This window comes from Pangasianodon hypophthalmus, chromosome 4 (genome assembly GCF_027358585.1).
Source record: "Pangasianodon hypophthalmus isolate fPanHyp1 chromosome 4, fPanHyp1.pri, whole genome shotgun sequence".
Taxonomy (NCBI): domain Eukaryota; kingdom Metazoa; phylum Chordata; class Actinopteri; order Siluriformes; family Pangasiidae; genus Pangasianodon; species Pangasianodon hypophthalmus.
The window spans coordinates 27,270,917-27,295,494 of record NC_069713.1 but is presented as its reverse complement, the minus strand read 5'-3'; the positions used below and the strand labels follow the sequence as shown (position 1 = coordinate 27,295,494).

Below are 24,578 nucleotides of genomic sequence, written 5' to 3'. Positions count from 1 at the left end.
TATTATTATTGCTGCTACAGTTATTTTAGTTGTGTGTTGCCATGGTTACCGCCGATCTTGACAGTGTAATCTTCGGATACCATGCAGTTTCTGGCCGCCAGGTCTCTGTGCACAAACTTTTTAGCATTGAGATATGCCATTCCATCTGCGATCTCCGCTGCCATCTGCATCATCTCCCTCAGTGTTGGGGGAGGACGGCCCGGGTTATTCTGACACACACACACACACACACACTAACAAAATGCTTCACACATCAGTGGCAGAAAATAACCCTAGGCGTGTGTGTGTGTACCTCAGAGTCAGGTCGGAGACGGCGCAGGTAGCTCTTCAGATCTCCGTGCGTCATCAGCTCCATCACCACCAGAGTAGGCTGGCCTTTAGAGACCACACCCAGCAGTCTCACCTGATCATTCAATCAGAGACCGGTTATCAGACAGTCATGTCCCTAATGTCACACACAGGAACTTTAACTGCTTCAGTCAGGTGACCAATCAGAACACAGACAAGAAAATTCACTGTACACACGTGTGCACTTTGTGGACACATCTCAAGCTCTGCCCTAACAAATACGTTTGAAAAACATTCTTATCTGTCTGTTTTTTTTGGGCAGCATTTTAGAAAAATAACTCCATCCACACAAGTAGGCGAAATGTGTAACCAATAAAAGCTCTGAAATTTAAAGCTACGAATGCGAGGACGCATGTGTGGAGTGACGATGAGGTGGAAATACTGCTAAATGTTCCACTGGAATACAGTGTGTTCTCCTGAGTCTGATCCTGAGAGAAAGTAAGAGGATGCGTTTATAATGTTCGAGCAGACTTTGTGTTGTTATCCAGCTGTTAACTTGAGGACAACACTAGTGGTATATAATCATTGTGAGACTGATTAAAGCACTAGCCAACTTGTAATTTGTACAAGTTGTAATTTGTAACTATTTGTAACAGAGATCAGTATTTGAATGTGGTAATATCTTAAACAGTGCTCTAGTTCTAGTTTCACTAGGAATCACAGTAGTGTTTGACGTAGCGTGGTGTTGTGAGTGAATGAACGCTTGTTTGTGAGAACATTTCCCCAGCGTGTGTGCTTCTTAAGTTATTTAGTTTGTAATAAAGTTAAATCTGATTGGTTACCACGTGGTGACAGCTGAAAGCCTTCATCACGGAGGCCTCATTGAGGAACTCGATCCTCTCTCGGAGACTGGCCGCCTCGTTAACGGTCTTCACTGCGACACGCGTCTGAGCTTCACCCTTCACCACATCACGAGCCACACCCTCATACACCATCCCGAACGAGCCCTGACCCAGCTCACGCAGAAGGGTGATCTTCTCCCGTGCCACCTCCCACTCATCCGGCTCGTACACTACACACACACACACACACACACACACACGTTTACTGATTTTATTTATACTATTATTATTATTATTAGCATTATTCTTTATTATTATTATTAGTATTATTATCATTATAATATCATTATTATTACTTTCATCTGGACTCAGATATTCTGGGTTTGGCGAAGTGTACAGACGTCCAGTTGGTCCTTCTGCTTGCCTAACACACAGACACAACCCACCGCTTATTATTATACCGTTAGCATTACACTACTGTAGCACAGATAATGACATCACACTGACTGACTTAATGACGTCACTGCCGGCTGTAACACTCACTTCTTTCTGAACATGACGAATCCAGCCGTCGCCATCAGCACCACCAACACGACACACACCACCGGGATGACGATAATCTTTAACATGTTAGAGGGATCCACACCTGAACACACATGCACACACACATACACAGCATATATACAGGGTATGTGCCATATATGCTACACATGATATGTACATAGTGTAGGGCACTGTGTGTGTTACGAACGGAGATCTTTGACGTAAAAGTACGCAGGTTCAGTCCAGGACCCATTTCCTGCCAGTGATGTGGCTCGGATTCGCACAGTGTAATTCCCAGGATGCACCACTCTCAACCGGCAGCCACCATCACTGATGTAGCTTTTCCTGGACACACAGTGACTCAGCTCCTGTAACATCAAATATACATTCAGGTATTCAGACTAACTCTACAACTGACACCGTGGTACAATCTTTTAAATCAGAAGTCTGTGTATGTGCGTGTGTGTGCGTGTGTGTGTGTGTGTGTGTGTGTGTGCCCACCTCTGTATCTCCCAGTCTCTTGTAGTTCACCTCATACAGGATGATCATGCCATTCGGGGCTTTTGGCTCCGCCCATCTGATGTGAACTGAATATTCAACAACGTTAAAAAGAATCTGCCCAAGGATGTCATCAGCGTGATCTGCAACACACACACACACACATACTTTTTATTATAAAATAATGCTCATTTTACAAATTATTACAAATTTAAAAATTTGGAATATCGATATCATTTGAACATTATACAGTGTGCACACTGTGTGGTTGAATTTGGGGTGGAGACACAGCCAGCAGCAAGGGAAGCTAATATTAGGAATGATAAATGTTTAGTGAGTTAGCTAACACCGTTACCTATATATTGTTTGACACAGACTTTGACATACAGCAAAATCATTACGTGCATCCTTTGGGATTGGGATCCTTTGTATTAAAATAATCAGCCGCAGTTATCGAACATGATATCTGCAGTTTTTAAGTAGCTATGCATTTATTGTGTGTGTTTACCCTCAGGCATGGTGCGAGCGCTGACATAGGCGGCCATGCTGCAGCGCTCAGGGTCACCCGGCTGGTTGTTGCAAGCATGAATCTCAATCTGGTAGCTGGTGAAGTGTCTCAGGTTGGAGATCACTGTCGACTCCTTACCATAGACAGACTGGATAATCTTATTTGACTCCGCCTCCTCCTCCGGACTCAGGCTGGGCAGGGGAGTGGGCGTGGTGAGGGAGGCAGAGATTGTGCTGTTGGCCACCCCTATGAGGGATCTGCGCTGACGGGACGGCCTGGAGAGTGCAGAGTTAGAGGAACTGAAATAACACATTATTAAATAATTGCTGAAATGTGGGCATAGCGCTTTTAACAACGGACATTGTCACAAAGCAGCTTTACAGAAATATATAAATGCAGGTTAAAAATTTATAAATTTATCCCTAATGAGTAAGCCGGAGACCATGGTGGCAAGGAAAGAGTCCCTGAGGCGATATGAGGAAGAAACCTTGAGAGGAACCAGACTTGAAAGGGAACCCATACTCATCTGGGTGACACCGGACAGAGCAACTATAAATAACTCCCTTCTGTAACTGTGTATTACGCATCGTCAAAAAGTGCAATTATGTAACCAGAAAATTCATTATAGTTGTCACATGAAGACTATTTTATGTCAGTGTGTACAGGTGTGTGTATGCGCACAGTTAATGCGTAGGTGAGCACAGGTGAGTAAGTGTGTGTATGTGTGTACTGATGAGTACAGGTGTACATCAATGTGTACAGGTGTGAGCACAGGTGACTGTAGGTGAGCACACCTGTGTGTATTTGTACACAGGTGAGTACAGTTGTACATTATTGTGTAGAGATGTGTGTAAATAAGCACAGGTGAGTACAAGTGTGTGTATGTGTACTGAAGAGCTCAGGTGTACATCAATGTGTACAGATGTGTGTAGGTGAACACAGGTGAGTGCATGGGTGAGCACAGGTGAGTACAGGTGTGTGTATGTGTGTACTGACGAGTACAGGTGTATATCAATGTGTCTAGGTGAGTGTGTGGGTGAGCACAGTGAGGGCGTGATTAGTACCTGATGCGGAAGACCTCGTTGTGCAGGTAATTCTCAAACGTTTTGCGGTACTCGCTTTCCTCTGCCTCTTTCTTCAGCTGTTTCTCAGTTTTAGGACACGGGCAGCAGAGCTCACTCTGTCCTGACTCCTCTGTCTGATTCCACTTCTGTCCCTCCTTACTGTCCACCTGCGTGGGGACTCGAGACGGCAGCTTCATGCCTAAGACACACACACACACCCCCCCCCCACACACACCGTTATTACTCAGTGAGATGAGTGGAGTGTTATTTCCTCTTATATAATCTTCCCACAGTATAAACCCTGATGAAGGTGCCTGCTCTGCCGCGCACACACGCCCGCACACACACCTTTCTGGCAGTAATCAAACTTGTAGAGCTCGCTGGCCTCAGGCTGCTGTAGACAGGACACTACATAGTGTGTGATGTTGCCGTTGGGGTCGTTCGGAGGTTTCCACTTCAGGATGATCTGAGAGGACGAGTTGGAGGATGAGATCGGGTCCAGCGGGACAGATGGCTCTGAAATTACAGAAGGAGGAATTAGAAGAGAAACACGACAGAGAGATAAAATAAAGTGTGCTGTTTGTGTGTCACTGTGATTGTGGTCAAATTCTGGCAGCATGGCTACGAAATACTTAAAGTTACATTACGCTAAGCTAACAGCTCACTGGTGGCGTTGGTGCGGACGTAGATGATGTGGCTCTTGGCCCCGTGAGCCTGGTGCTCGTCAGAGGTGGAGAGCTGGGCTTTAACCATGATGGCATACTGAGTCCAGGGCTTTAAGGCCACAATGAGGAATCCAGGTTCCTGGTGCTGTCGGCCATCACTGGAGCGCTGAGGAGGATCCACATCTGCAATCACCCAGCTGTTAGAGCCGCATGCATCCCGTCCGTCAAACTCTGTCACGTTTCTGTATGGCCTGCATGCATCCCAATCACATCACACACAAACACACAGACACTTTAACAACACAGCTACAGACTTCATCTAAAAACATGTCTAAAGCATGTTCACTCCTTCTTGCCACATACAGTTTAATTTTTACAACATTTCAGATTTCTCTTTTATCTTGAAAATGTTTTATATCATGTTTGGACTCCTACATATTTAAAATGTCATAAAGCATTAATAAATTGATTGTCACTCAGCGTGCTGATTAGTAAATTCTAATAGAATTCTAACTTAAATTACATAAGAGCTATTTTCCCAAGCGGCGTTCAAGAGTGTTTACATTTTCTATAACTGCACTGGGATGTTTCACTGGTGTGCATCACTCTGCCCATCTGTGTTCTCCACATATAAATCCACTTCCTAGTTTGAAACGGTTAATGGATTAAAGTTAGTGACATCATTAGTGGACATGGCAAATGATACATTTTTCATGAATATAAATGAAAAGGAAGAAGGGACACCAATTTTACTGGAAGCACCTTTAACAGTAATTTACAAATCAATGTGAGCTAGCTTCCCAGCTAGTCGATGGGCTATAAAGTGTGGCTTCTTCAGAATCTATTTCTGAAATAAATCTATTTAGTGGAGCAAAAATAAACAGAACATTTGGCCATATTGTGTCCAAAATGTCACTTACTCTATATTAATTTCTTGTTTATAGAAGTGTTGTATAAAAGCAATATCGCACTCGCAATTGTGAGTATACTGAATATCGCTACAAATGTGATTAGCTGTGAACAAAGCTGAAGACCGAGCCAGCGTCCGAATCACAGCCGTGCTGATGTTCAGTATAACTGCACTCTTGCTTGTGCAATATTGCTTAATTCTAATCTAGCGTGTTTTCGGTTCAGTGCCATTGGCTGGCTAATGTGCTAGAGTGACCACTTGGGGGCGTCAATGTGCTGCAACATTACAGCAGAATGGCACACAGACCAGGTGATGTACGGATTTTACGTGGGACACAACTTTTTAGGGATGGCACAGTATCACAGCTTCTTTTTTCAATACAGATGACGAAATCTTTAAATACTGGCCAGCACTGATACTGAGCTGTTTTAAAATGAGTGACTGTCAATTGCAGATCTCACTCTCGCGACATTAAGAAATATTGATGCACAAAACTACGGCTTTTTTTTTATTCAAATAAACTACTTCAAATAAACAAACAAACAGACATCTTGCTGATGTTATGGTAACATAGCTAGATATTGTTATTACCTCATTACCTACTTTCCGTTGCATTGCAGTGCTACAAAGAATTCTGTAATGTTTCTGGCTACACTTGTAAAATTCGGATCCAGTACTCTACACTGCTTTCCGATACTGAAAGCTGTTTTGTCTCAGTGTTTGCAATAAATTGCTTTGTGAGCTGTTAAAACTGAGTTCTTTCTTTCATCCCTGTATCACAGCACAGACCTGCACAGAGCCCAGGAGGAATCACAGGAAACTGAAAATTAACTCTGTCAGGCTCCGAATGTGTTCCATCACTTACGCTTCTTTATACAGCACCATGAAGCCCAGCAGATCCCTGAAGTCTGGCGGCCAGAATGGCTCCCATTTAATCATGATTTTATCTGCAACAGTCCGGATTGTCGTGAACTTCAACACCCGGTACTCACCTGACAAAGGGAGGCGAGACAGAGAGAGAGAGAGAGAGAGAGAGAGAGAGAGAGAGAGGTTTAACAAACCTTTATTGTTATAATTTACAACTGTACAATACCAAATCTCAGGATATTTAAGATTCAAAAATTCAAAATCAACAGGCCATCATCAATTGTACACAAAATCATTAACACACCAAATATCATAAAAAGACATCTTTTCATTTATAAAACTATAATATGCAAATTCTACTTAGCCCTGAAAGGGCGCACGGCCCTATTGTTTTCCTAAAGTATATTTATTTATTTATTTATTTATTTATTTATTTAAGGTTTCTGAGGCTTTTGGGGCCATTAACTTGCTCAAAAACCCATGAAATTCGGCACATACGTCAGAGTCGTCGGCCATTAGGCCCGGGTAAAGGGTAGCACATGGGCGTGGTGGGGGGCTCTGCAGCGCCCTTTTTTACATGGTACATAATACATTTTTACACGGTACATAATACATCATACATTCTTATATGTCAAGCTGCTGCTTTTGGGCACTTGAGCAAGGCCCTTAACCACATCTGCTCCAGGGGCCCCGTGTCATGGCCATTTGGATTTTGTGAAAAGTCCATGTGGTGTACTTTTAAATGCTCTTCCTAGGGGATTCAGATGATTGTCACCAAACTTGGTCAACATTATGGCAAGACACTGAGGATGCTAAATTGCGAACAGATTTGTGATACATCGAACGGTTTTGCCATGGCAAGGCAATAAATTTATGGGGAAAAAAGGGAAACAGGAAGTGTCTCATATCTTCTGAGTGAATTGAGTGATTTAGATCAAACTCGAGCTGTATGTTTGGGCACGGGGGCTGATCACGTGGATGTGGCTATTTTGAGTCACAGTCATAGTGCTACCAACTGGCAGCAGGAAGTGTGTTAGAACAAACTTTGCAATAATCCTCTTACATTTACCCAAATTGCCTCAAACTTGGTCAGAATAATGTCAATACGTGAATAAAGCCAATATTTTTGATATCTTAAATAACGTTGCCATGGTAACGCATCAAACTTTAATACTCTTTTCGGGTGTTTTTGAGGCTCTTAGCATGCTTAGCACATACGTCAGAATTGTCGGCCATTAGGCATAGGCAAAAGCTATGGGTGGGGTCAGTTTTACCCAGTCACCGAACTCAGTACATATATTGTTCTCATCAAGCCGGACAACTTTCAAAATGACAGTCATTAGCTCCCAACAGAAAGTAGGTTATTTTGTAATTCAAGTTTTTATTGTTTTCATCCAGTACATGACAATGTCATACAAAACACAAAATACAGATTTATATAAATACTGCATGTAAGGCCAGAATATATACAGTGGCTGAATTTAACAGAGATAGACGGAATACTAAATAAGGAGAGGGGGGAAAATAAATAAATAAATAAAAATTAATAAATAAATAAATAAATAAATAAATACTAATAATGATGAGTCAAAATTATTGCATCACAGGGAAAGACAGCGTCACAAAAGACCAAAAGTCTTCCCAAACTAGAATACCCACAGGGACCCCTGCTTTGTTCTTATTATGTAGTTTGTGAAGCAAATGTTCGTACAAAGCTGTTTTAGTCATTATGTTGACCCATTCTTTTAGCTCTGGGGTTTTGGGAGTTTTCCGCTGTCTCTCTAGCCATCACAGAGACCCCCACCATGATCACTGCGAACTCTCCCTTTGTAATATTTGGCATCTGCTCCCTGTCTCCCAGTAAACATAACCTTGGTGATACTGGTATTGCTGTTCCAAGCCATTTGCTTAAGATATTTAAAGTTTGGTGCCATAAAGGCTGATAAGTGGACAATCCCAAATACAATGAATAAAAGTACCGCTGTCCTTTTGACATTTCCAACCATTATTATTTGTCAAACCCATTCTATTGAGTCTAAGAGGTGTCAAATAAAACCTGTGTATGATGTTATACTGTGTAAACTGCTCTCTAGCTTCTCTTACATATATACCTGTATTTGACAGAATTCTTTTCCACTCTTTGTCCCCAATTACAACCCCAATGTCCTTTTCCCATATCGTCTTTAAATTAATGCAGTCATTACTGAGCACATGGTTGGTCGTCCTGTAGAATACAGAGGCTTTTTGTTGGGGATGAGGCAGTGTTAGGAAGTCCAAGATATGGTTTATGTCCGTGTGCTGGATTTTTGTTAGTTTCTAATTTGAAGATATTTCCAGAAATGATCATTTCCCTTTAAATTATACTTCTGTACAAGATTATTATAAGACATAAATACACCCTGTTCAAACAAATCTGTCACAGTACACAAGCCATTCATATGCCATATCTTCCAATATATGGGTGATTTCCCGATACAGATAGCAGAATTATACCATAGGGAAGAGTATGGTTGTTTACAATGTGCTAATTTATGCATCTTGTGAATCTTCGCCCATACCTCTCTTGAGTGCTTCATGATAGGATTTGTGGTTGTGTCTAAGCACTGAGACAAGTGCTTGATAGGGCTGTATGGCCATGACAAGGTTTTCTCAATAGTAACCCAATCCAATTGAGTATCATTATTCCAATGCTTGGCCAATTTGGCCATTTCAAAGGATATCTGATAAAGCCAAGGGTCTGGTAATCCCAACCCTCCCTTATCCTGAGATGCACATAACTTGTTAAACTTTATCCTGGGCCCTTTGTCATTCCATAGGAAACGTTTAACCATTATATTGTATTGTTTACAGATCAACTGTAGTATTGTATGTGGTAACATCATAAGCACATAGTTAAGCTGAGACAAGACCACCATCTTAATTATATTCACCTTCCCCCATAAAGATAACTGAATTTTTCCCCATTTGGGAAAAGGACCTATCTGGATAATAAGGACCTATCTGGATAATAAGGACCTATCTGGATCTTTTACCAAGGCCAAAATGTTTTCGGCATATAAAAACAATTTGTGCTCTTTGTCGCCTCCCTGTGCGCCTGGAATGTTTGTATTAGCCCTAATAGCAATGGCCAATGGTTCCAGTGTGATATTGAACAATAATGGAGACAGCAGGCACCCCTGTCGTGTCCCCCTGGTGAGGTCAAAAGACGGAGAAACTTTACCGTTGGTAATCACGCATGCCTTAGGTGTCTTATATAATGTTTGAACCCACTTGATGAAACAAGGCCCAAACCCAAAATTTTGACAAAGTCGTGAATAGAAATTCCCAGTGAACCAATCAAACAATCAAACACCACCTCTGAGTCGAGTGAGAGGGCAACAATTGGGTCATTTTTTTCTCCGTTTAGCCAAATTAGATGCAGTAATCTTCTCATGTTATCCGTTGATGACCTATTCATCATAAATCCAACTTGATCAGGGTTTATAATGTTGGATAACACCTTCTCTAACCGTAACGCAAGAATTTTACTAAGGATCTTACAATCTACATTAATTAAACTTATTTTAGGGTTCAGTGGGGTTCCTATCTTTCTTGGGAATCACCGATATTAGAGCGTCGTTGAAAGAAGAGGGGAGAGATCCACAAGCATATGCCTCATTATATACTTCTGTTAAAGTAAGTGCAAGTAAATCTATACACTGTTTATAATAGTCAACCAGGAATCCATCTAACCCTGCTGACTTTCCATTCCACATAACAGATACAGCTTTTCTGACTTCAAGCTGTGTTATTGGGCCTTCTAACATATTTATCTCCTCTGGGACAATTTAGGCATTTTGAGCTTGGAGAAAAAAACTAAGCAATTCTTCTTGTTTAGGACCAATATCAGCAGTGTATAAATCTTTGTAAAACTTCTGTAATACATCATTTATCTCCTTTGTTGATGTTACTATTGTGTTTCCTTTCTTAATAGCTGTTATTAAATTACATATATTCTTTTGCTTCAACTGTTTAGCAAGCAGTTTACCAGTTTTCTTCCCTTCCTCATAGAAAGTAGTTCTCAATCTAAATAAGGTGTATTCCACCTTTTTATTATAAATTTCCTGGAGTTCAGATTTGAGTTTACAAATATCTTGATACAATTGGTTTGAAAAACATTTGGATAATTCTTTTTCATAATTCTTAATTTTGTTATCTAATTGCTGTATTCTGTCCCAATCCTCCCTTTTACTTTTAGATGCATAACCTATTATCTTCCCTCTGACATATGCCTTAGATGCCTCCCATTCAGTTGATCTTCTATCAGTACTACCAGTATTAATTTCGAAGAAAGACCGTAAATCTTCAGTCTCTTTAATGGCAATTGTGTCCGCTGCCACTACCTGAAGGGTCTTACTCATTTTAGTAATTTCGGCAAAAACTTCCTCCAAGTTCACTTTTGCATCAGTCTGTTTCTCGGGCGAACTCAAGGCTGCCTTAGCCTCAGTGGGAGGTGGTGTCCGTCTGGTGCCATGCGGTTTGCTTCCTTGAAGTATTTAGACGTTGTCGCCATCGTAATGCCTTCGAAAGCGTGATTAAGTCTTTAGAGTACGGATCATAGTCGTTTTCAAAGTATTCTTTCCAACGAAACGTCAACTATTTCATCATAAATTATGTAATAATTAGCAAGTGGGCAAGGAGCCTATCAAGGAGCCGCCATCTTGCTTGAGGTACTCACGTGACTCCAAAGTAGGTCATTTTGGATTTAATGCGGATTTTCTGAAAAGCAATCTTTTTTTTTTTTGAAAAACTACTATATTATATATTTTAGCTATGATTACATTTAATCTTTGCATAGCTGTTAATGGCTAATAAGAATAACATATATCTCTTATCTTCTTTGTGCATTATCTCACCAAATATTAGCTGTATGTTTTGACATGGAAGCAGTTGTAAAGCCTTAGACCTGGGCTTAACCTAACACATCAGCGCAAAACAAGTCACTCTACAGCTCTCGCTTCACTATGCATTGTTTTCATACACCTGCCTGGTGGCGATGGCACCATAGTGCTTGGGCCCATCATCACTGCTTGAAGCTATAGTTCTTCCTTATTATCCAAATCACTAACATTGCAGTTCCTATCAAGTAAATTATCAAACATACTTTCCTTCTATTAAAAAGCTGTACTTCACTCCTCCAATAAATACTTTTTCTGAGAATTCCTCATCAAATGCTTTAAACCAACTATTAAGAAGTTTTAAAAGACCTTCCAATCTTCTACCGAAAAATCTTCTACCTTTCCACAGAACCTACAATTCCCACCCACTGCTGTATTCAGATGTGCCACATGTCTGTCCGTAGCTATTGCCCCATTAACAATCCTCCACTGTAGATCAGCTGTTCGCTTCTCTACAGGAGGTTTATACGAGGTCCTCCACCTGTCTGGCTCCAACCATCTTGTCCTGCCTTCTGAGCAAGTCCTGATGCATAACTTTAAATGTAACAATATATTAATTTCTTAGATGTAGATTCAAAATATTCTAACTCAGCGGTCTTGAAAGATAAGATTGAACCCACAACTTCACATTCTTGCTACTCATTTATAACAGGAGAAAGTCTGACTCTTGGAAATTCCTGCTCACTTCTAATATCTGGTAAGCGTTTCCTTCCAATGTACTTCCTGTAACCACTTGGTAATGCATTGAAAATCTCCTCAACCAGCTTCGATGTAAGGCGTGAAGACTTCAGGCCTGTCACCTCTTTAATGGCCTCCACCAATCTCCAACCATCCCTATCCAAGAGATGACCCAGCTTTACAATACCATTTCTCTGTAAGCATGCACAAACACCCATAGAGGACAGAAGCCTGGTCTGAATCATTGCATTGAAGAACAATGGTTCCTCTGGAACCCAGTGCCCTGGTTCATGGACATCTCTTTCCACAGTGAAAACAGTGAATCCAGCACTGATTGGTAAAAGGGTATAAGCTCAGACAAACTAACCTCCCTGACTCTTATTAAAAAGAGAGAGTCCAAGCCAAGTCCTAATGATACAAGTATCTCTGTGCTGCTTGTATTCAGAAAGCATGGATGCGGCTCCTCACATCCACCAAGCTCTGTCCTCCTTCCTGAACAGGAAGACAAAGTGATGCACAAATCCAATGTTCTCCACTCCAAAAGATGTCCACGATTGTTCTTTGTATCTTACAACTCAGTTCATCAGGTGGCTCCATGACTCTAATCTCTGCCAGTTAGAGACGGCCAGGTCATTTACAACCAGAACTCTCCCTCTGTAGGATAATTGTGGTAATAGCCATTTCCATTTACACAACTGGGCAGACACCTTCTCCAGCATTCCCTCCCAATTTTTTGTCTGAAATTCTTTGTTCCCTAAAAAAAAATACCTAAAATTTTCACACCTTCCCTTCTCTACAGCAAACCACCCAGCAGCTGCAGAGGTCCTATTCCCTCCCACCAACCAATAATAAAACCTTCACTATTTCTCTCAATTTTTTTCCTTGCTGTTGATGCCTTCTCCTACTGTTCAATAGCTCTTATCAAAGTTGTAACATTGTTTTCATCTGTAATTAAAAAATGGGATGTTATCAGCATAGGCCACTAAAGACACTATAATCTGTCCCAGGAATTAAAGTTTCACTGAGGTCCTTTCAAGACTATGTAATTGCCCAGAAAGTGGACAGCCTTGCCCAATATCCCTTAATACAGGTATTGGTGCATTTAATCCTCCGCCGGCTTTAACAATCACAAAGGCATTAAAATACACCTACTGATTTTAAGATATAAATTTGGCACCAGGCCCAAAATGCTTTATAACTTTAAAAAGATACACATGATCAACTTGATCAAATGCTTTCTCTTGGTCCAATGAAAGAATACCAATGTGCTTATTAAAATCAATTACTTCCCTTAGCAAAAAGAAAATGTTTATAATTGATCCATTAGGAATACAGTACATCTGGTCATTCTGATTCAATAAATCCAGACAGCATTTGAGCCTATTTGCTAAACACTTTGAAAGTATTTTATAGTCCAAACACAACATAGATACTGGTCTCCAATTTTTAAGAAGCCCTATATTTCCTTTCTTTGCGGTCAAGGACAGGACTGCTCAGCGACAACTTGTAGGAAGTGACTTATTTTGATACTTTGTAAAAGTACTGTCCTAATATATTCCAAAATTGCTGATAAAACTCAGCGGGCAGTCCATCAATCTCAGGGGATCGACCAGTAGGTAGCTGCCGCATTGCCTCTGTAAGCTCCTGGAACGTAACTGGATTGTCCAAAGATCTTCGCTGCTCATCCACCAGCTAAGGTAATTCGCTGAGTAAATCAGAAGCACTTTCAGATTCACAACTCCCAGCACCCTGAATATCTGTATAAAAACCTACCAGACACACATTATCGTCAAATTTCTGAATAGAATTTTTCAACGTCTGAAAAACTTCCACCCGTCAGACCCACTGTTAGGTGCACAAACATTCACAAGTACAAAAATGGTTCACCTAAACTCTATTTGAGTTAGTAATATAGGTCATTTTACAATTTCTTCCATAACTAAAATATTCATAATCATATTTTTTAAGAAAATAAAACAGCTACACCTGTGCTAGTATTTGTCCCATGGAACAAATTTCCCTTACCACTGCAATCAACCCATTCAGTTTCATTATCAATACTAGTATGTTTCCTGTAAAAAACTAATATTGACCCTTTTAACTCTGCCATCTTATTTCTGTCCCTATCCCCCCATTTATGTTTAAGTACCCCACCCTTAAATATTCCATAAAGAGACAGAAATATAAAGAGGACAGAAACAAGAAAAAAAACAAAATAAAACAGAAAAAAAAATCTAAATCACACCCTGTGCAATTTAATCATGATTATTTTTGTGAAGCCTGTACTTTAACCCTCTTTAACTTTGTTAACATCATCTTTAGACGCAACTTTTTCTGCTTACTTAGAGCGTCATAGACAACTGGTTTTTGTAACATCAACGCACTGGGGAAGTTGTAGCTCAGTGGTTAAGACATTGGACTCCTGATCGGAAGGTTGAGAGTTCAAATCCCAGCACCGCCAAGCTGCCACTGCTGAGCAAGGCCCTTAACCCTCAGCTGCTCAGTTTTATAAATGAGATAATTGTAAGTCACTCTGGATAAGAGCGTCTGTATCATCATCTCTCTTCTCTGCATCAGCACGCATTTCAAAACATTGTGACATTCCAGGATATTCGGCACAAACCACTTCAACATTAACCCTTTCACTCACTTCTGTAGCCTGAGGTTGCTCAGAATTTGACGCATTATTATTCATCTCAATGGCAACAGAACTAGGCCCGGCACTGGGCCTTATGTGGGTATGCCAACCTCTTATGGCCAATATTCCCATACTCAAAATATTTCATGCTGCCAGTATATGCATACACCATATACACTTTTCCCTCATGCCACACTTTAAACAACACGTCCAGCTCCAGCTCTTTTACAAACAAACACCTGCCTCCTGACCTACAAGACATGTTTCAAGGCCACGTTTTACATCCCAGCAGAATCATTTTTATCTCGCTCACAAACTTTTCATATTGAGCCAGCCCCAGTTCAGTCTCATCACCATGAATGAAAGGTGGTACATTAGAAACAGTGACTCTAAGTACTCGGAGTAACAAGCGGTGAAACAATAACAAAATCCCCACTTACCACGATTCCACTGCTTATCAAGCTATTAAATAGATCTTCCTCTTTGACAACAACCACGACTGCCTTGTTCAACCTAGACGCTGAAGAAATATTAAAGCCAACCTTCTCTCCCAGTACAGCAATACATCCTCCACAGTCATGGGTATAGCATTCACACAACTGATACCGTGACACATCAACACAGGTGATGCTCCCCCCGGGGGAGGGACGCCATCCTGACGTGGTCACAAAAAGTTGTCCAAAAACTCACAAAACCTTTAACCAAAATAAACCTAGCAAACATTTATCACTAATAAAACAAATTTTAACCGAAACTGAAAGCAGAAAAAGGAAAGATATTGCCAAAGAAAAACCCCTCTCCTCGTGAGCAGTTTCACACACACCCAAACGCTCCCAGCATTTACCGAGAGAGAAAGAAAGAGAGAGAAAGAGAGAGAGAGACATGGATATTTCTATCTGAGAAGAACTGTGTGTGTGTTTGTGTGTGATTGTTGACACACTCACATGATGCCTGGTCTCCGTTGGTTTTGAAGCCGATGTCGTTCTTTGGCTGTCTCTCTCTCGTCCCTGTTACCTCCTCCATCTTGCGGATCTCACTCAGACACAGTTTGGAATTGTGGTGGAAGAACATCCGGCCCTGCAGGATGCTGAGGTTGTGTTTGGACCAGTCCCACAGCTGACGCAGGTTCTGATTGTCCAGGGCGAAGAACGAGTAATTCCTTTATTTAAACAGGAAAAAGAAAGAGAGATGACAATAATCCATCAAACAATAATAAAAACACTGTGCTTCACTAAATCTAACTTCATCAGGTTTAAATTAGCATTACTGCTCTACTGCATCATCACCCCACCCTCTTTGCTCTTAGCAAATCAGATCGCCGGGTCTTACCCCCTTTCCTGCGTCTCTCCGCGGATCAGTCTGAGCTTTCTGAAGAAAGAAAGAGAGACGAGAGCATAGGAGCGACGCACCGTCAGGTATCCTGTGATTTCCTCCAGCTGACCCAGATTAGCTTCCAGTTCTGCTGCGATGTTATCTAACACACACACACACACACACACACACACACACACACACACACACACACACACACGGACATGTGCACGGTGTTAGTGTAATCTACTGGCCTGTGTGTTGGTGTATTTACAGTAGTTGTGTTACTGCAGCTGTTACAGTAAAGTCATGAGAAAGTATTCAATTTTATTTATTTATGTGTTCAGGTTGTAAAACACCTAACACACTTCACACAAAGTTTTTACTTTCTCCTCAGATGTTACTATCATTATTATTATTATTATTATTATTATTATTATTATTATTATTTACTTCCTCCTTGGGTATTATCATTATTATTATTGTTGATATTTACTTCCTCCTCGGATGTTGATGATAAGGCTGCCGTTGAGCAGTGTGCAGCCCCGCAGTGCCTGGGCCGCCGTCACCGAGTCCACCGTTTTCTCTCCCACACACACTTTAGGACACATTCCTGCACACGGTGTACACATCAGCCTACAAAAACACACAGAGAAATTATATGATTATTCAATTCCCATTGTGAGCTGATACATCAGTACATCACAGTGTCTAATCACACAACAGCCTGTTTGCTAAGAGGATCACAATAAATACCACATCTGTCTGTCTGTCTGTCTGTCTGAATGGGTGAAATTGCACTCTGTGCTTAAGATCTACATGTATAACCAATAAAGCTACTACATGATTAGTAAACTTAATAAAAGAAATGTCAGAAACTTGCCTTCTGTAGAATGTGACCTCAGGGTGACCGTGTAACAGCGTGTGTAAGAAGGTGTGTAGGAATGTGAGGGGGAATAGAAGGGAAATCACTGAACTTCCCTGTCTATCCGTCCTGTCCACTCTGACTATCTATCTGCCTGTTTGTCCTACCTGTCTATCTGTCTGTCCTTCCTCTCTGTCTGTTGCTGTCTTTCACCATTATATATCTTTCTCTCTTTTTTCTCCATCTATATCACTCTCTTTGTGATTCCTTATTTCTTGCTCTCATTTTCCATCTCACTCACTGTCTCTCTAAATCTCTCTCTTGTGAAGCAGTGTATTCTGTGTGTGTGTGTGTGTGTGACTCACGTTGTTGAGTTGACAGTGGTGTACCCTGAGGGACACTCCGGAACACATGCCCCCTGGTGGATGACGTAGGAGCTGCAGTCTTGGTCCTGCGTGTTGCGAGTGCACTGTGTGTGAAGGGCGTGGCAATAGGCGGGGCTCACACACCGCCACCCCTTAAAGGAGAGAAAGCCAGAGGGACAGGCCTCCACACACACCCCTGCATGCAGGAAGTGACGACACGCCACACAGTCGGCTGCTGAGTCCGGCTTCACACACCCTCCCAAACACTCAGAGTGACAGCACTGTCCGTCCACTGTACACGCCCTCGCCTTACACACTGATGGACACACTGGAGGGGCGGGGCAGAGGAGAGGGGTTAGGATGAAGAAAGATAGAGAGCAATAGAGACAGATAGATGTCACTACATTCAATGTATTCAGTATGTCACTTTATTCCTTGTTTTTAGGGACCCAACACACACATACACACACCTTCACTAATCACACAGCAACACACACTCAAACAGAGAACAGAAAAATAACACACCCAACAACCATAACATGAGTGTTCATCCACTTTCACTCAACAACATCAAAGAAGTGTACAATACAGTGTACACATAATTAACATCACAGCGTGTGCATGTATGTACATTTACAACTACATTTACATTTAAATTTATTTATTGTAAATAGTCTTTTATTTATATTTATATACGTATTTATCTGTGTGTTCCAGTGTAGAGGTCATCATCTTGCTGTTAGAACAGTATTCTTTTACCTTTTCGTGTCAGTGATGAACTTAAAGCTGTTGTTGATGTGTTTATGTTCTTTTTCACCGCATGACCTCCGAACAGGAAAAGGCCACACAATGGCAGGAAATCATTCACTCAAGTGTGTGTGTGAGAGAACTTTTTTCAGGAAACTATTGGGCATGTTTTCCTCACAGGAACTTTTCGTGAAACTCAGGAACTTCAGGCGTTGTGGTTCCAAAAACACTTTTAGTTCTGAATTGGTTCAACTGACTGAACCAAAACAAAACTACTGAACTGTTAAATGCAGAACTGAACAAACGAGTTACAACTTAGTGACCTTTCAGTATAATAAAAGTGGAAAACCTGTGATTAATACTGTAACTTGTGATACTTTTACCTGACATCAGCCTAATGTTAATATTGGCACGCACACACGCGCGTGCACACACACACACACACACACACACACACACACACGCAGAGTACTCACTTTGTTGGCAGTGTCGTTGCGTCCAGCAGCGTGCTCCAAACTGACCGTTGATGGTGGTCTGAGAACAGATGGTTTTGCCTTTGGCCATGCCGGGACACACGTCTCCGCACTCTCCCTCGTTTTTATTGGCCACAATGTAGTTGTCTTCCACAGAGTCGAGGATCTGGGACCAGTCGAGTGTGGAGAGGTAACACAGGTCCGGGTTCTTCTCCAGCCGCACAGCGCCGCGTGTGATGTTCATCAGACTGTGCAGTCCAATCTCCTTCAGCTGCAGCATCTCGAAGATGACCAGGGCGTAGTTGAAGAACAGGTTGTTACCTCGGATGACAGTGAGGTTGGGGAACAGGTCACTCAGGCTCTCCAAGCCATACACGCGGAACAGCAGCAGGTAATCCGTCACCACTGTCAGCTTGGGGAAGCTCAGACCCCGGAAGTCCTCGGCTTTCGTGTGGAACATCAGCAGAATCTTCAGGTGGCCCTCAATCACCGTGCAGTTCTCCAGAGTGCGCAGGTTAGCCACGCTGTTCCTGATGTCCTTACTCGGACAAACTGGGGACAAAAATGTATAAAAACATCACAAAACAATAAATAATATGCATAAAAAAAACAATATGCATACACACATCTGACAGACAGAGAGGTATGTATGGAAGTAGGTCATCAAACATCAATCCACTGAACAACAGACATGGGAAGAAGCAGGGGGGGCGACGGACGAGGGGAAGAAGCGGCCCGGGCGACGGAGGAGGGAAGAAGTGGCTGGTTTAAAGTGTTTAAAAAAGAAAAACTTATTTGCACAGTGTTATTATTCTGGAAAATTCTGTTCAGACGGAGGCTCCCTACACTGACCACACTCACATCTTCCACTGCAAGAGCACGCTGTGTTTATAAAAACAATCACTGGGCTGCACAATGTATCAGTTATTAATCTTTATCATGACATTGGCCTTTGCAGAAAGTATAATCTCCAGTTCTGAAATGCTGTGTAAGATTTTACATCTTCAGTATGATTTAACGTGTGGAGAAATCGTAGTGCTGACTTGATGTGACGAAGTCTGAATCTTGAATCAACACACAGCCGACGTCCACTTATAGCTGAAAGAGAAACAGTTCCAGGCAATAATACGACAAAGTGAAGGAGTGACACTGAACCAGACAAGGCCACTTCTGTTTTTGGATTTGAAAGCAGCCCAAGTGGGTCAAAGCATGGCTGTATTTCTTCCATCTATTCCAGTATATATCTTCACCAAGAGAAACGCAATGGTGTTAAATCCTAACATGCATGCGCGTGCACACACACACACAGTTTAACTGAATCCATTTAGCTTCCCCAGGAGTTTATGGAGAAAAAAAACAAACAAACAAACATTCAGGCTACTGCACGGACACACACTTACACACATTCACACACTCCTGCTCCTGTTTTATATCCAAACACAGGACATAAAACTGCATCAGTCACTCACTTCTACACGTTAATCACATTTTAATCTAATCTATAGATTCTTATTTTATCTAATCTTAATCTTCCTATAGTTTAATGCACTTGGTATCTGAGTCTTAAGGTAAATTCCAACATTATCCACCATGAAACGTCCTGACTCATGTGATTTGATTCTGCACGTCGATGTATTTCCTTCTGAAACAGGAAGTCAGAGTGATGGTATGTTGAAGCGTTTGACTGATTACATAACAGCCAACAGTGTTCGAGATATACTAAGCCACACCCCCACCCAATCTTAACACACCTGAGAGAGCTAGCTGAATACACAGAACAGTATAAAGCGAGAAGTTTTTTAAGCTGTGGAGAATTTCTCACCCACACGTGTCCAAAATTACATTAATCCTAGACGACGAGAAGCCGTGTGTGTTTGGAGGTATGGCGTACGTGTTTGAGGCGAGGAGAGCCGCAGGGTCGTCACCGGGAGATATCTGATGCGTCTGAGTGGGAGATAAAATGATAATACTGACTCCCACTGATGGAGATGGGGTATAAAGACGGAATTCTCCATCGGTCTGAGGGAGCAGCGTTCCAGCCTCAAACAGCTCCAAGTCAGTAAAACACTCCGCCCAAACGTCACATGATCGCTAACCTACACAAACTCCACCCAGTTCCACAAGAATAAACTCCAAAGTTAGGGTGTGTCTCAATCAGCTCCTCAGTTCAGTAGTCAGGGCGCTGAGCAGGGAGTCGGCCATTTTAAGGGCTGTCTCAATCGCAAAATCCTTCCAGTGCACTGGAACATTCACTCCCTAAAAAAATCCCACAATGCACCACAAAAACCAAGAAGCACCGATACTCACTATGTTCCCTTACTGGAAATGACATCATATTTTCTGAAGCCTCTCAGCTCAAAAAAATGGTAGATGAACTCTCAGCCAACACCTACAAATGTAAGTAGCTCGTTATCGTTGTTGTAGCTCTCAAACGATTACTTACATTAGCAATTTTTAACTTTATTTGACGTTCTATATACGGTTTGTTTGAGTCTAATGACTTTTAAGTGTTAAATGATTTAAAAAATCTACTAGCCTATGCTTGAAGTACCATGAGAGAAACACATCTGAAGTGAGAAAGATATTGGTCCTGACTGTTGTTGATAAATGCCAGTGGTGATGTTTTACAAAGTGAGTACGTAGTCCTCTGGCCGGAAATTGAGTCATCAGTGTCCCAATGTGTAGTGAGCCAGGGTCTTTACCAGTGCCCCAACTCGTGTACACGATATACTGATTCACGACCTAGGGAGCTGAAGGGAAGTGTGTGTAAAGACGCACGGCCAAAAACACACTGACGAACCCTGTTTACTGCCAACGAGCTGTTACTGTAGAGCAAGACACGCCCCCGGGGGCGGGGCAAATACAATCTAGAGAGCATTTAATTGGACAAAAACAAGAGGAGTACAGGATGAGTCATCAATAATATAATAATTTTACCTACATTTTCAAGTAACAAAGAAAATATTTCCAAAACGGTTTTGTTTTTTTATTCTAGATATACTGTCCTGTTGGTTTCCACAACACTCAGGGACGGAGATAAAGAGCTCTGAAACGCTAATTTTCATTTCAGAAGTGCTGTAAATGTTTATATGATGAACACAGCTGGTGTAAATCATTTCAGGATTTATTTTCATTTTAAATCCTTGCCACTGTGCTTTGGGAGCAGTTTAAAATGTGAAACGCATGAATGAGAAAGTTTAGTACAGTAAATCACTGACATTAAAATTAAAAACACTCAAGCGAGAACTAAAAGTTATTAACTTGTGTTTATTACCCATACATCCGTGCATGTGCTCCTGTAGGTATGGGAGGTACAGGTTTACAGGAAAATACACTGAATTTACCATTAATATGAGATAAAAAATATATAAAATGTGCATTAATAATAGCATTAGCAGGTATTTAAATGAAGTTACTTACTTTCTGCACTGCTCTGTGGCCAGTTCCACACAACACCAACACAGAGAAAAAACCCAAACAAACTCCGGAGCTTCATTTTTTTTTAATCCAAAAAGTGTTTCTTTTGCCAAAAAATATATTTTTACACACAGACGATACTCAGTATACGAAGAAAAAACATAACCAAAAAAGTCACAGGCGCTGAGGAAAAGTTAAACGCGTTTAGTTATCCAGCTTAGCTAGCATAACTGACTAGCATGCTGTGATTGAATTAGCTTAGCTTCACCCAGAGCAGCCGTCACAAAACACTGTCGTCTTGGACGGCATTATTGCTTATCCATCTTTCCAAAATCTTCATGTTGGACAGGATTATTTTGTATTTTAGCCAGAGAGAGGATAAAATTCCCCTCTGGCTAGCTCGCAAAGCCAAAACGACAAACTAGCGCAATGCTAACTTTCCTAGTGAAAAAAAGGGTTCAGAACTTTTAATTCCCGCCTCCGAGGCAGTCATTTACACACTTATAGAAATAACGCAAGTAAAAGACAAAATGTTAGTCACACTGTCTGCTATATTTTAATGCTGATATAAGTTTTATACACTTATTCTTTCGCTAATGCTAAAGCTAACGCTAGCAGGCTAGTCAAGTCAAGCGTGGCTTCAGTGAAGTTGCACAGCTCCGTGTCTCAGCTCTCACTTTTTATTTCCACAATAGTCACTAAACGCAATGCAAATGTAAAACTAAACTAACTCCTGAAATCCGCCATAAACTCACAATAATTATTTAATGCCTGCAGCAAAAAGCGGAACATCACTACAGAGCTGAGATTAATTTTCCAAAGTTAGAGTGTGAATTCCGTCATTATCCCACTGTAAATCCACTGAAGCTTTCCTTTTTTTCTTTTTCTGTGGTTAAAGACGCTTATTCTTCTCTTTCTTCAATATTCTGCCAGAATGCACGTTTAGGAAAAAAACGAGAACAAATGACAAATGAATAAAGAGGGTACAGTCCACACATAACTGCAAGCCTTCTCCTTTCCACGCTGGAGGTAGCAGCTTTCACATGTGTCTGTCTCTCACTGAACATCCCACTGAGTCTGTAAACACAGACACACACACAGACACACACACAGACAGACACACAGACAGACAGACACACAGACAGACACACAGACAGACAGACACACAGACAGGCAGTAAATATGGAGTGGAGTCGTGGACTGGGACACTCTCACTCTATCTCTCTCTGTCTCTCAATTCCATTCATTCTATTATTATTATTATTATTATTATTATTATATAGTGGAAATGTATTCTAGCATACAATACAATAAATTAGAATAAACTTTCTTCTGCTATAAAATAAGCATACTTTTACACTTATAATATACAGTTCTTTTTTCATCTATTTTTTAAATAAATCTGTACATTATGAACACTTTCATTTCAAGTATTACTGAAGCATTCAGACATTCTTTAAAAATATATGGCATTAAGGTATACAATATTGTTTAAGGTATACTATATACTATAGTGTAGACTATTCAAAGAATATTTAAAGTACACACACTAAGCATACACAGTATTAAGTACACTTGAATAAAGTGTTTATAACAGAGAGATTATAGGTGTTTAATGCTGTCCTCTTTGTCAATAAGAAGTTAAAGGAGAAGTTAAAGGATTTTGTCAGATCATCACCTCAGGACTTCATGTTGCCTGTTGAGCTGAACCTGAGCTACAGCACACACCTGTGTACACCTGTCTAATGATTTAAAGGTCATACGTGTCCTAATCTCCATACGTCAGTGGTGTGTACATGTCCTGCGGGCTCATCAACATGTCCACAATCATTCACTGACCTTTACAACAAAGTCACTTAATCAGACAAACCACATTATATGTGTGTGTGTGTGTTTGTCCATTGCTTAAAGTGTGCAGATGGAAAGAATAACCTAATTTCCTCTCAATTACTCAATGTGGAAACATAAACAGTGGAGACAAACAGACAAACAACACGAGAGAGACTGAGTTAAAGTTCAATTTCCTTTTCCCAATCTGTATTTCTTTTATTTAATGTGTTTCATATTTTCTACTGTTTTTACCCTAATAGACTTCGGATCCACAGCCACCCTGAGGATAAAGCACTTACTGAAGATGAATGAAAGAATAAAATAATAATAATAATAATAATAATAATAATAATAATACATTCATAAGTGTCTCTAGCAGTGCTTGGATTTCAACTCACAACCTTCTGATCACTATTTTAGAAAATTCAAGACACTTTTATATTAATATTAATAAATAAAAACAGCAGACCTGTTGTGAATAAAGTGCAGATGATAATATAAACAAACAAACAATCAAATAATGTAAATAATGTTCTTCTGTTGTCTAGGAGATATTATTAGACATTTATTTTAGAACATCCTCCTCCTGTCGTCACCCCTATTTCCTTTTCCCATCATTAACATTTTATATTTGGTGGGGTTTAGCAACGTGTTCCTACACACACACACACACACACAATATGTTTCTGGGAACAGAGGATGTAAACAGGTCAGGAGGTGATGTGTGTATAATGCATTTGTGTCTTGATGTTTATTAAGAACAGTCACATTGTACAGTCTCAGAGTGTGATGTAAAGGTTCAGAGTGTGAGGTAAAGGAGACAGAGTGTGAGGTAAAGGAGTTATAGTGCAATGTAAAGGTTTAGAGAAAAAGGTAAAGGGCTCAGAGAATGAAGTAAAGGAGTCGGAGAGTAAGGTAAAGGTTCAGAGAGCGAGGAAATGGAGTCAGAGAGTAAAGGAGTCTGAGAGTAAAGGAGTCAGAGTGTGTGGTAAAGGAGTCAGAGTGTGAGGTAAAGGAGTCAGAGAGTAAAGGAGTCAGGGTGTGAGGTAAAGGAGTCAGAGAGTAAAGGAGTCAGGGTGTGAGGTAAAGGAGTCAGAGTGTGAGGTAAAGGAGTCAGAGAGTAAAGAAGTCA

General features: G+C 40.9%; 1 protein-coding gene across 1 annotated transcript in view; it reads right to left on the bottom strand.

The window, feature by feature from the left end:
* Positions 1-22,750, bottom strand: part of insra (insulin receptor a) — a 30,333-nt gene extending 7,583 nt beyond the window's left edge. The window contains exons 1-18 of the mRNA XM_026936316.3: positions 21,620-22,750; positions 18,203-18,751; positions 16,980-17,307; positions 16,246-16,385; positions 15,768-15,912; positions 15,383-15,597; positions 6,184-6,310; positions 4,409-4,659; positions 4,092-4,259; positions 3,744-3,942; positions 2,680-2,954; positions 2,175-2,314; positions 1,882-2,041; positions 1,674-1,776; positions 1,487-1,554; positions 1,131-1,360; positions 293-403; positions 50-209 (exon numbers count right to left, since the gene is read on the bottom strand). Of these exons, the coding sequence (XP_026792117.1) occupies positions 50-209; positions 293-403; positions 1,131-1,360; positions 1,487-1,554; positions 1,674-1,776; positions 1,882-2,041; positions 2,175-2,314; positions 2,680-2,954; positions 3,744-3,942; positions 4,092-4,259; positions 4,409-4,659; positions 6,184-6,310; positions 15,383-15,597; positions 15,768-15,912; positions 16,246-16,385; positions 16,980-17,307; positions 18,203-18,751; positions 21,620-21,695 (3,445 nt within the window). The 5' untranslated portion in view covers positions 21,696-22,750. The remainder of the gene's footprint in view (positions 1-49; positions 210-292; positions 404-1,130; positions 1,361-1,486; positions 1,555-1,673; positions 1,777-1,881; positions 2,042-2,174; positions 2,315-2,679; positions 2,955-3,743; positions 3,943-4,091; positions 4,260-4,408; positions 4,660-6,183; positions 6,311-15,382; positions 15,598-15,767; positions 15,913-16,245; positions 16,386-16,979; positions 17,308-18,202; positions 18,752-21,619) is intronic.
* Positions 22,751-24,578: the final 1,828 nt, after the last annotated feature.